General features: G+C 45.5%; 1 protein-coding gene across 2 annotated transcripts; it reads right to left on the minus strand.

Annotated features, from left to right (window-relative positions):
* Nucleotides 1-512: 512 nt before the first annotated feature.
* Nucleotides 513-8,874, minus strand: LOC309328041 (keratin, type I cytoskeletal 19-like). Of its 2 annotated transcripts, none has more exons than XM_081837896.1 (8): nucleotides 8,124-8,874; nucleotides 6,564-6,646; nucleotides 5,773-5,929; nucleotides 4,920-5,081; nucleotides 4,096-4,221; nucleotides 2,871-3,094; nucleotides 1,670-2,022; nucleotides 513-773 (listed from the first exon to the last, which is right to left on the minus strand). In XM_081837896.1, exons 1-8 carry the CDS (start codon nucleotides 8,793-8,795, stop codon nucleotides 748-750), a joined length of 1,803 nt encoding a protein of 600 aa, XP_081694022.1. In that variant the 5' UTR covers nucleotides 8,796-8,874; the 3' UTR covers nucleotides 513-747. The 2 variants fall into 2 exon arrangements, with proteins under 2 accessions (XP_081694022.1, XP_081694021.1); XM_081837895.1 differs by having other exon boundaries at nucleotides 1,670-2,025.
* Between the last annotated feature and the right edge of the window lie 3,459 nt (nucleotides 8,875-12,333).

The raw sequence follows: 12,333 nt of genomic DNA on the forward strand, positions 1-12,333 counted from the left end.
CCCTAGTCCAACGCTCTTGCCTACCCTTCCTTTACATATCAGATAAGTACCATCTTTATTGTCTTTTTGGTACCTGTTGACAACCAACCTCTCCCAGCAAGCCTTCCGAGCGGAGATTTTTATCCCACCCTTTATCTGTACAGTGGAACCTCGGGTTAAGAACTTAATTCATTCTGGAGGTCCATTCTTAACCCGAAACTGTTCTTAACCTGAAGCACCACTTTAGCTAATGGGGCCTCCTGCTGCCACCGCACCATCGGAGCACGTTTTCTGTTCTCATCCTGAAGCAAAGTTCTTAACCCAAGGTAATATTTCTGGGTTAGCGGAGTCTGTAACCTGAAGCATATGTAACCTGAAGCGTATGTAACCCGAGGTACCACTGTATAAGAAATGGACTATTTCAAATGTCACCATGTAAGCCTGGTATAATCGACCATTAGCTAAGATTGTGAGGTACATTTGGAGGCACACATCAAATGCTTGCTTGGCGCAATTAACAAGGAGACACAAAGTTGTTGTTTTTTCTGATTGCATCAAGCAGCAATGGAGCTTTATTAGACAACCCTCATCAATGACACAAGTCACGTATTGGCCACTAACAAGCTAAAGCAAGACACATCCTGCAAGGAAGAACTCTGAAGAACGGAACAAGCAAGCAGAAAGGAGCACAGGGGCAGGTGTGCGCTTCCTGTATCAGCAGAACCAGTTGGTGGGTTTGAAGTTGGAGCGACGACAAAGGACAAATGGTTAGTCATAGGATTTCCTGCCGTGTACTGTTGAGAGAGAAAAGGGAAAAGGTGAGTCTTTAGGGGCACAGGAATGCATAAATGACAAAGACTGAGTTGTAAGTTATGTTCCAACACCGGCATGTGAAACTTGCTTTCTTACTTCCTAAATGCAGCGCGGTCTGCACAGATTTGGCCTTTTGTTCTAATAGAATGAAAATGCCTGCGGTCACATCCACACCATCCATTTAAAGCACCCTTATGCCAAGCTTAACAGCCATGGCTTCCCCCAAAGAATCATGGGAACTGTAGTTTTTTAAGTGTGTCCTAACAACTTATAATAGATCAAAGTTCCTGGGATTGTTTGGGAGAAGCCTTGATCATTAAAAAGTGGTATAATCATGCTTGAGATGGATGATGTGGAAGTGACCTGTGAGACGAATATAGGGAATTATTTTGCCGCCCCCTCCCCCGATGTCTTCTGGACAAGATTATTCCCTCTAATCCAGTTTGGAGCATACTGAGAAATGGAGCATGCAAGGTCTAATTGTAGGGTAATTGAAGGTTCCCTCATGAGAATAGGCTACACAGCTCTAGATTAAATCCCAGTGTGGTTTCCATCATCTCCCACAGCCTACCCTAACACAAGGATAAGGCACATTGCCTAGAAAGATAGTGGGCAAATTGCCCACAGATTCTGATGCATGAACATTGCCTCTGCCTCTCATTTGCTACACGTCTGGCAGGCAAGGGCTGCTTTGTGACCGCTTAACGCCTGCATGTGCAACACTCCCCAAGGTTGGCACATTTTTTTCTTATACAGCTAAATGGACCTTATGGCATTTGGAGCAGCCCTTACTGGTTAAATATTCCAACTGCCTGATGCAACGAGGAAGGAAAGGGAAGGCATAGAGTATCAAAATCCCCCTTGTGAGAGTTTTTACCTGGTTTGCAGGGCTGTACAGGCATGGGGTAGCTCTGACCACCTCCTCCCATTTGTCCACCGCCACCGCCGCTTCCTCCGCCGATACAGGAACCGCCGCCACCACCGATACTTCCGCCGCCAATACTTCCTCCACCGATACAGGTACCGCCGCCGCTTCCGCCGCTCATGCCTCCTCCACCCATGCCTCCTCCGCCCATGCCCCCTCCACCGATGCTTCCTCCTCCAATACCGGAACCGCCGCCGCCGCCAATGCTTCCGCCGCCAATGCCTCCTCCGCCAATTCTGCCGATGCTTCCCCTTCTACCACCTCCGTAGCCACCTCCGTATCCTCCTCCTCCTCCTCCTGATGAGCTACTGGGAAACAGAAACATAACCATAAAGAACACTGCAAACCACTTCACAAAGAAAAAAAAAAATATAACGTGGAGTATGCCTTGTAGACGGAATGTCGATGCTCATGCCAAAAACCCTCATTTGGTCTGGGAGAAGCCTCTGCCTTGGAGGCTATGCAGTCGGGATAGAAAGGATTGGACTTGATAAGGGTTGGGGCCCTCCAAGCGTTCTTTGGCTCCCATTACACCCAACCTGCATGGCCAATGGTCAAAGATGGATGGGAGCAGGCAATCCAACAACATCTGCGGGGCCACAGGTGGGCTAGTGGTCTGATTTTCCATAAGGCAGTTTTATAGTTTTAACTCGTCACACCTATCCATCCCTGATTTCCCTCCTTGGTACAGAATGTTCTAGGATATTCTAAGAAGTCAGTGGCCCCTGGATGCTCTAGAACAGAGTTTCCCATATTTGGGTCTCCAGCTCTTTATGGACTACAACTCCCATCATCCCTAGCTAGCAGGACCAGTGGTCAGGGATGATGGGAATCGTAGTTCCAAAACAGCTGGGGACCCAAGTTTGGGGAACACTGCTCTAGAAGGCCTCCGAGTCCCTTCTTGGCAATAGTTTGCTGGAAGTGGGTTCACAGAGATACATGGGTCTTTTATTTACAGCACTGGGATGTTTGCAATGAAGAAGTGATTCTGGAGTGCTCTAGAGCCTGGAAGCATCCTTTGTAGATGGTCCCTCCATCCCTCCCTTATTTGTTCCTGGCATGTAGGGCCTTCCCTCTTTGACTCTCTATTGTTTGTGGGTGAGTTTTCACAGCAGTGGACTAATACCCCCAATATGGCCTATAGTCAACATACATTTCTTGCTGTCCTTCCTCAAGTAGCCGGCGGTACTGGCAGATCTCCTGTTCCAGGCGAGTCTTGATGCCAAGGAGCAGCTGGTACTCTTGGCTCTGGCTCTCGATCTCGCATCGGATGCTGCCGAGCTCTGATTCGATTGGTTCAATCATGACCTGAATCTGTTGCAGCTGCATGTTGTACCGACGCTCTGTGTCGGCCAAGTTGCTTTGCAGAGACTGGATCTGGCAAGAGGGAAGGAAAACAGTGAGATGACCTTCAGGAATGGTGCTCCCTCCTACCCATTTTTCAGGTTCTGGCAATTCCCACCCTCGTCCCACTTTAGCAGTCATGGAGAACAAGTGATGGTGCAAATAGAGATGGGAGAGAAATTCAATCCAGGTCTCCTTTAGAAGCAAATCTATCAAATCTGCACTTTCTGAAACAAGATGTATCCTTCAAAATCCACACTTTTCCACATATTGCAATGCAGTACTCAATTAGTGTTTATTTTTAAAAAACAATGCATGTATTAGGGGCAAGTGTGCATAAAAATGAAGATATTCATATTTGGGTAAACACAAAAATGTGTATATACAAAAATGTGCTCATTGGGGAAAAATTGCCATTGAAATGCTGGTGAATTTCCATGAGGATTTTTTTAAAAGCGTAGATTGCTGTAGAAATTACTGAAAAGCAGAGAAATAGGGAGAACCAACACTGACAGGTCCTTCCACCCCTAGGTGCAAACCAAGAAATTATCTAACCAAGCCATCCCAGCTCATTGGCAAGGAGAGCTCTCCTTGGAGTTGGGCAACTTCATCATAACTTGGGGATATCTCGCCATGGCAGCCAGGTGTCTTCTCAGGGCACCCTGTGGATGAACAGGCAAAGGCAAGCACGGACCAGCCAGCTGATTCACCTGTCGCTTGGAGCCAGGGTGGAATTGTCTGATCTGGCTATGCCAGGTCGACTGTGGGGGAATTATTTCCCTAGCTTGCAGGGAACCGCACGGCTGTTAACTTATATAGCTAATATATTTGCTCTTTTTGCATATCTCATTATGTTAATAAAGCTGCTGTCCATTTGTCCTGTTTACACCTTGCGTTTTCATTCCTCTGCTGGGACAGGGTCTGGGGAGGGTAAGGGTAAGAAACAACTATACCTTGATGCAATACCATGTTTTTAGTGGATGTTAAGAAAGAAAACACCCAGATGTATCACTTTGGCACATGTTACCACATACCATGCTGAGTTGGGATTGCAGCTCGATCTCCAAGGTCTGATATTCTCGTCTCAGTTCTGAGACTTGCTGGTTGCCAGTATTTATCTCCTGCCCACTTGAATTGACCTGCTGGCGAACCTCCTCCATCTAGTAGACAAAAAGGAAGATATTCTGACTGGCTGGACCATTTGCTTCTTACTGGGAGGCACACAGCAAACTTGGGAATGTCAATAAGATGAGAGGACAAGCCAAGGGCTGTACTACACAGGTCTACACATAATATTGGGCAATGTTGTCAACTATACTTTCCACCCCTGTGTCTAGAACATGGCTGTTTCCATGACCCCTCTTGAGTAATTTATCTTCCCTCTCTTTTGGGTCATCTCCACCCCACCTCTTAGAAAACACCAAGCATTGGGCATCCTTCATGACAGCTATATGGGACAGTATGCCATGGAAAGCCAGTTTCTGGTAGCAACAAACTTTCCCATTGGCCTTCGTCTCTTGCTTATAGGCTTCCCAGAAGTTGCTGGCTGTGGGAAATGGGATGTGAGGAACATCTAAACCTGCAGGACTCTCATTACCTTTTAAACCTGCTCCCCTTATTTCAACTCACATTTTTCATACACTCTTCAGATCGCTTCCATTGGCCCTAGAGTGGTCTTCTTAACTATGACAAGAGCTGTGGACAGTTGGGGAGCAATCTACTAAACACACCCCAGCTACTAGCATCAACCCCCTCCCCACCCTTAGATTAAGCCTAGGTTCCTCTCAGGTTCCTCTCAGTATGGTGGATATAGTCATCTGCTGTCATGTATCTTCTAATCACTGGAGAGACCACTTGCCTTGGATTCGTACCACTGTTCCACCTCTCTGCGGTTGTCTGCAATGATTCTTTCATATTCAGCCCTGAGCTGATCAAGACGTTGTTTCAGGTCTGCACCAGGGGCAGAGTCCACCTCAACGTTCACATCACCACCACGCTGGTTTCTCAGGCCTCTCAGGGTCTGCAAGGGGAGGGGGAAGGAAAACACATCATGAAATGAAATCTGCCTCTCCCCCCCCCAATTCTTTTTTAAAATAATAAAAATAATCATGAAATTCTGCTAATGTGTCTTGAGAATAGCTCAATGAAACATCAGATAGAGGAGGGGTGGGGAAAGAATTGGGCCACCTTCAGCCAAGGCATCAGCAGGTCCCTGAAACTAGGACTTGAGGGGTGTCAGTAAGGGATTCAGCCCAGTTACTATTATAGTTTATTAAATCTGTATACCACCCTTCATCCCTAGATCTCAGGGCAGTTCACAACATTCAGTTGCTAACACTCAGCACTGGCCAATGAAAGGAACTGCAGGGAACCTTCCTGCATGGGGATCCTTAAATCAAGCTAAGCCAGGGTTGATCAGTTGAATCTCCCTCAGAGCTGAAAAGTGGGCGTGGGGGACCACTGGCCTTCCAGAAATATTTCTGGACTACCATTCCCATCATCTCTGAGCATTGGCTGTGGTGGGTGGAGCTGACGAGAGTTGGAGTCCAACAATATCTGTAGGGACACAGATATCAAGCATTTGTGGTACCCTACAATGCATTCATCGCATTTTGCACCCCAGACTAAATTGTTGGTTGCTACCTTTTACCCCCTGAAAAACCCTCACAGGACCCTCCTTTTGTTCACTGTTTGTTTGATCTCTGCATTACCTCCTCATGGTTCTTCTTGAGGCAGATCAGCTCCTCTCTCAGAGACTCAAACTGCATCTCCAGGTCAGACTTGGCAAGAGTCAGCTGATCCAAGAGGGGGCGCAGCCCATTGATATCAGCCTCCACGTTCTGATGGAGACCTAACTCAGTCTGGTACCTAATGCACAGGAAAGGAGGTAGGGTGGAGAACAGTGACTGGCGGGCTTCACAAACGTTACATTTCTTATCACATGTCTCATAATTACATGCCTGGGTTAACTGCATGTCTATGGATTAACCATGATTTTTTATTTCCATGCAGAAGAAGATCTCAAGTCCAATGCCTGAGATGCTGGACAGCTGCTGCCAATCGAAACAGGTTGCATTGTAAAAGATGGCCAAAGGTAAACAGCAGCTTCCGATGTTGCTACCTGGGTCTGAACTCCACCTGTTTGGTTAGATTTATGTTTTGATGTTTTTGTAGGATGGATTGAAATCTGCTCTGGGCACATGGAAATCCAGGTTAATACATCCACTGAGGTACTGTCAAGCTTTTTTCAAAGAGAAAGCCCTCTGGGGTGGGACAGAGAACGCTCATTGGCCATGGGATGCTGTTCAAATATTGGAGAAGGGAATGGAAAATCTAGGGTCTTGGAATAAAAGAAAAGGCGTTCTGTGACCTGTAATCATTTTGTCACAGGTTCCATTTCCCATTTGCACTATCATTAGCCACTTTAAGTTTCTTTGAAGAAAAAAAGGGATATAGATTTCAGCTACGTCTGAGAAAAGTAGGTGAGAAGAGTTATACTCACTTCATTTTAAAATCTTCAGCAGTCATCCTGGTGTTATCAATATTCAGAAGGATTTTGTTGTAATCATCTGTTTCACCAATAAGCTGGAAAAAGAGGGGAATGTACATGTTTATGTTTAATTCCTTCAGTCTGTCGGAGATGACAATGTAATAAAACACCATGCTGATTGTGTTGTGTTGTGTTTTGTTGTATCATTAGCATACTGCTCTTCATAAGAAAGCACAGACTGGTTTGCAAGTCAAGTCGCAACATTCACAGCAGCAATAATTAATAAAAGCGATATTAATTATAATCTCAAAGCCCATTTTATAAACTCCATGCAACAGCGAGACACCACAACCAAGCAACATGTTCTATAGATCAGAGGTCTCAAAGGTCTCTGGAAGGCAATATCTCAAGGCCCAGCGTCTCATCTACCTAGAACTGACTTAGATTGGCTTGTCTACTACAACTGGGCCCAGTCTGCACTCTGCATTCAAAGCAATATTATATCTCTTCAAACTGTAGTACGTAAAGGGATTTGAAATTGTTAGGAGACTCTTATTCCCCTCACAAGGCTCAATTTCCCAGAGTTCCTTGGGATGAAATATTGGCTGTTAAACCACTCTGGGAACTGTAGTTCTCTGAGGAGAATGGGGGGCCCCTTAACAACCCTCAATGCCCTTGCAAACTTTGGTTCTTCGTGGGGAGCCATGGCTGTTGAAGTGGTATGATACTTCTTTGAAGGTCTACTGCTGGTGGGGACGTAGTTTCTGGGCAGATCTTGGTATGTTTGCTGTGCATTCATTTCTAATGATGAGAGGGGCAGTGAGTATAGACTGGGTATGCATTGTTGCTGAGAGTAATCGGTGAATACTCAAGCTTGCTTGAATTAGCAATGGTTATAGTATGGGGTGGCCAGCATGGTGCCTTCCAGGTATGGTAGAACTCCAACTCCCTTCATCCCCAGCCACCACGGCCAATGGCCAGGGATGATTGGATGCATATTGAGAACACCATGTTGGCTGCCCATGATGCACATGGCTTTTTCGAACAGCAGGTGCCTCATCCCAGGCAGGAAGCGTGACCATGTCATTTACAAGGCGTTTAAGTTATACCTAGCCACTAACTCTCATCTTGGTGACAGGATGAAGCATTCTTAAAAAAAGAAATCCAAGGCCTTGTAGGTAAAAAGGTAAAGGACCCCTGGACGGTTACATCAATGAGGGTTGTGATGCTCATCTCACTTTCAGGCCAAGAGAGCCGGCATTTGTCCACGGACAGTTTTCTGGGTCATGTGGCCAGCATGACTAGACTGCTTCTGGCACAACAGAACACCATGATGGAAACCAAAGCGCATGAAAACAACGTTTACCTTCCCGCCACAGTGGTACCTGTTTATCTATCTGCACTGGCATGCTTTCGAACTGCTAGGTTGGCAAGAGTTTGGACAAAGCAATAGGAGCTCACTCCATCGAACCACCAACCTTCCGGCAAGCCCAAGAGGCTCAGTGGTTTAGACCACAGCGCCACCCGCATCCCTAAGGCCTTGTAGTCCTTGTTCAAAACAAAATAGCATACCTCATTGTAGAGCTGGTCAATTTGCTGGTAATATTGGCTGTAGTCCCTTGGTCCAGCTATGGTTCCATGCTTCTGGTACCACTCTCTGATCAAGACCTCAAGCTGATCATTTTCATCTTCCAGGCGTTTCACCTGATCTATGTAATTAGCCAGGCGGTCATTAAGGTTCTGCATGGTGGACTTTTCGTTGGTGTTGAAGAGGCCTCCCTCACCACCGCCAATACCGAAGCTGCCACTGCTGAATGGGTAGCTGCCTCCGCCATAGCCCATGCCGCCATAGCTTCCACCGCCATAGCTTCCACCGCCATAGCTTCCACCGCCATAACTTCCACCACCATAACTTCCACCACCATAGCTTCCGCAACCATAGCTTCCACCGCCATAACCACCACCATAGCCACCGCCATAGCTGCTGCCAGCGTAGCTTATTCTCCCTCTGCTTATCCTTCCACAGCTACCACTGCTGAAACCTCCTCCTCCATAGCCACTTCTAGATCCTCCTCCACCATAACTACCACCAGAAAACCCTCTGGAGGACCTGGAGGATGAGCTTGTGATTTTGATACTTCTACCGCCGCCGCCGCTGCTGCCGCCGCTACCTCCACCACCAATGATTTTGCAGCTTCCGCCACCGCTGCCTCCACCGCCACCACCCTTAACACCGCAACTCATAGTGAAAGATATGGAGAATCTAAGCCCTACAAAAGCCCCAGTTCAGCTGCACAGCCTGTTTTGAGATTGAGACTGCAAATGATTCTTCCCAGCGGATCCCTACTTATACTTCCCATTTGGGTGTTGCCACAATGGGTGTTCCTTGCCCCTCCCAGGGCATTTGCCAATCTCATTGTTTATGCCAAAAAAATTATCTGCCAAAGGGAGGGGTTTTTGAAGGCTATCTATGGCAATCAAGTGCATGCCTGGGGTTTTGTCGCTCTCTGGAGATGTGTTGCTGGGATGGAGATGGAGATGCATCATCATCAGATTTTCCTTTCATCCTGCACCTTGAAGCTGCAGTCTGCTCTGTTTCCAACCCATCAACCATCATGAACACATCAGTAGTGAAGAACATGCAGCCACAAATTTTCTGTGTTGATCTGAAAAGAAAAAAAGTCTTGTTCTTTCTTAGCACTCAGAAGTAGGGATGCTCAAAGATTTCAGCCAGTCCGTTTTTGTTTGGGGTTTTTTTTTTGGGGGGGGGGTGTTTAGCAAACTGAATTCAATCTGCACTTCCTGGATCAATGCATGTATCAGAACACACTTATCCTTCAGTTTGCTCATTTCTCCAGATTTTGCATTCAAGTTCTCAGCTCCAAAGTGATGCAGGTTGTAAGTTAAAATACATTCCACACAATTCAGATTTTTAGATTAAAATGCAAACCAAAAAAAAAGGGTATTGAGGGGGAGGGAAATGCAAAATAATATAATAATATCGATGCTGTTTTGAAGGAAAATCCACAGATTGAGGGAGAAGGATGACAGAACAGATTTACGAAAGAGCACAAGAGAAACTGACATGAACTGGAAACAGATTAATTGATCCCTCACTACTCAGCAGGGAACACAAATGCCAAATGGAAAGCAAATGGGAATTTAAAATTAGCTTTCTCCATTTTAAACTGTGAAAAGTATATACAGTGGTACCTCGGTTTAAAGAGAAGCCCTGTTTAAGAACTATTTGGTTTATGAACTCCTCAAAACCGGAAGTAGTGTCCCGGTTTGTGAACTTTACCTCAGTCTAAGAATGGAATCCGAACTGTGGAAGGGCACTGGTGGTGGGAGGCCTCATTAGGGAAAGCACGCCTTGGTTTAAGAATGGTTTTGTTTTAAGTATGGACTTCCAGAACGAAATAAGTTCATAAACCGAGGTACCACTGTCTGCATTTTTTGCCTCACCACCCTGCTGTTCAGCATAGAATTAAATGTTGTGCCAAGACAATTGTTCCATCATTGCAAGCACAGGAACCAACTTGTGGGGGCTCAGGTCCCTTCTGCCATCACAAAAAATATTTGAGGGGACTGCCCCCCACCACCCAAGTTGATGGACCTTGCTGCCTCCTCCACCCCATGCTTGGACAACAAGCCCTTTTCCCTATCCACACAGACACACTTTTTCTAAGCCTGCAAAACAGCATCCTTTTTCCTCCAAGGTTTTTCTGTTGGCATTTAATTTTCTTTCAAAGGCGAGAACTCAATCCTGAAAATACAGTTACCATTGCCCAATTAATTACATACCCACAACGTTACATACCCACAAATTGTGGTTGGTTCAGACCAACCTCCCAAAGCCAACATGCCAATATTCAAAAATATACTAGTAAGCTTTCTCCCTCTCTAAAACGTAGACCTACAAACAGTTGTGATTGAAGGAACTATCAGACAGCCTTACTGAGCGTTAACTTATTTTTGGGGAGGAGGTGCAAGGGGAACAGTGTTGTGCCTCTTTTGTTCTTTGGGTTGTGCCGCTGTTTGTCAGATTTAAACAACTGATGAAAGGAGAATCATTTTTACCCTATGTGCCAACCACAGGGAGCACACCCAGAGTTTCCTCATCAATTAGCTCTTTACTAAGACGACCCATTTGGTAACTAAGCAGATTTCTAAACAACCCAGTGTACGATCTGAAATACCATCTTCGTAGATTTAACCAATATAGTTACTCTAAGCTGCATGGCCAAGCTTATTCTTAAACATAGTTTCCCTGCCTGTCTTTTTTTCATTTGTTTTGGCCAGCCAGTATGAAGGCAAACACTTCCTGTGCCTAAACCTCTTTGGTTCCAGCTCAGAAGGTGCCTAATCAAATATGGATCTCCTTGGGTGCTGGTGATGCAAGTACACTTTGAAGATGTTCCCTCTCTGCGATGATTATCTTGTCACTTGCTATGCTTAATCACTTTGGAAATACTTCCAACTCCTTGATGATCTGGTGAGCGCTCATCTCCATTCCACAGTCCGGTTATCCATTCCATTATCACTAAATGCAAGGTGAATGTAGGGCAGACTGGATCCCAAACTGAAGTTCCACTTTAATAATATACAGATACGCACACATAAATTTGCTCTGCTTCTCAATTTGTCTCCTAAGGGCTGCTTCACATGTTACGTTGACTGCATATAGCCTCAGTAGCGGGGCTGATCTTCTGGGAACTGTGTTACATCATAGCCCATGGAGATCAACCTGACTTTTCCTGTTTAGAACTTTTTTTTTTCTTCTGGAGATACCCTCCAACAAGACAAGAACAATGGTGGTCCTTAAACCACACACTCACCCCTTGCCTTTCAGGAAAAGAGAATCCCAGCTGAGTTATGCTGTTCAACCCTTGTGTTGTTATCTCTGATGCAGCTCATTTTGCCAAGCGGCTGGGAGGGGGGGGCAGAAAATATTAACTTTGAGAAGTAATGTGTAGCCTGGCCTTGCATATGGAATGTTCAATAGTTTATGCTCTGCACCATGAAGGAGTACTTTCTCAGGGCAGATAAAATAATAATAACAACAACAACAACAACAACAACAACAACAACAAATATAAAAACAGTTAATTAGAATACAGCTTAAAAAACAAGATTGAAATGCAACATTAAAATGCAGCCTCATTTCAGTGGAACTCAATCAAAAACTTTTTGGGGGATAAAAAGTCAAGTCGTCACCAAGGCTAACTATCCAGACTACATGGGCCAGAAAAAAGTCAGGGAAGTCCCCAAATAGGAGTTCCAAAACAGAAGGAGAAAGGAAAAAAGAAAGAGAGGGAGGTATTCAAATTGATTCCAAGCCAAAGGCCAGGTGGAACAACGCTATCTTACAGGCCCTGAGGAAAGAAATCAGATCCTGCAGGGCCCTGGTCTCATGAGACAGAGCGTTCCAAGAGCGTTCCACGAAAGAAATGCTTCTTCATGGAGTGCATAGTTAAAATATGGAACTCACTTCCACAAGAGGCACTGATGGCCCCCAAATTAGATGGCTTTAAAAGAGGATTGGACATTTTCCAAACCCATGCGCAGATCTTTCTCATGCTCTAGTGGCAGCCTCAACAAGAGTACCTGACAGGCATCCAGAAAATTGGTGGTGTCATATCCTATAGGGGTCCTCATTTTTGTTTTTATTCTCCTAATGTTGTGGCAGGCACTATACATGTGCAAGTAATGTCAGAAGTGATGGAGCAGAGGATTATACGGCAGGTTTCAGCAATTCTTAAGGATGGTGGCGTTAATCATT

This window comes from Podarcis erhardii (assembly GCF_964252035.2).
Source record: "Podarcis erhardii genome assembly, chromosome: 13".
In the NCBI taxonomy this organism is placed as follows: Eukaryota; Metazoa; Chordata; class Lepidosauria; order Squamata; family Lacertidae; genus Podarcis; species Podarcis erhardii.

What these genes read in the sequence shown, in the direction of transcription:
- LOC309328041 (XM_081837895.1), bottom strand. Translation starts at nt 8,795, where the DNA reads ATGAGTTGCGGTGTTAAGGGTGGTGGCGGTGGAGGCAGCGGTGGCGGA. An exon ending in GCTGAAGATTTTAAAATGAA is followed by an intron (nt 5,930 to 6,563) that starts GTGAGTATAACT and finishes CCTGTGCATTAG; the next exon opens with GTACCAGACTGAGTTAGGTC. An exon ending in GAGGAAGGACAGCAAGAAAT is followed by an intron (nt 2,026 to 2,870) that starts GTATGTTGACTA and finishes TCTGTTTCCCAG; the next exon opens with TAGCTCATCAGGAGGAGGAG.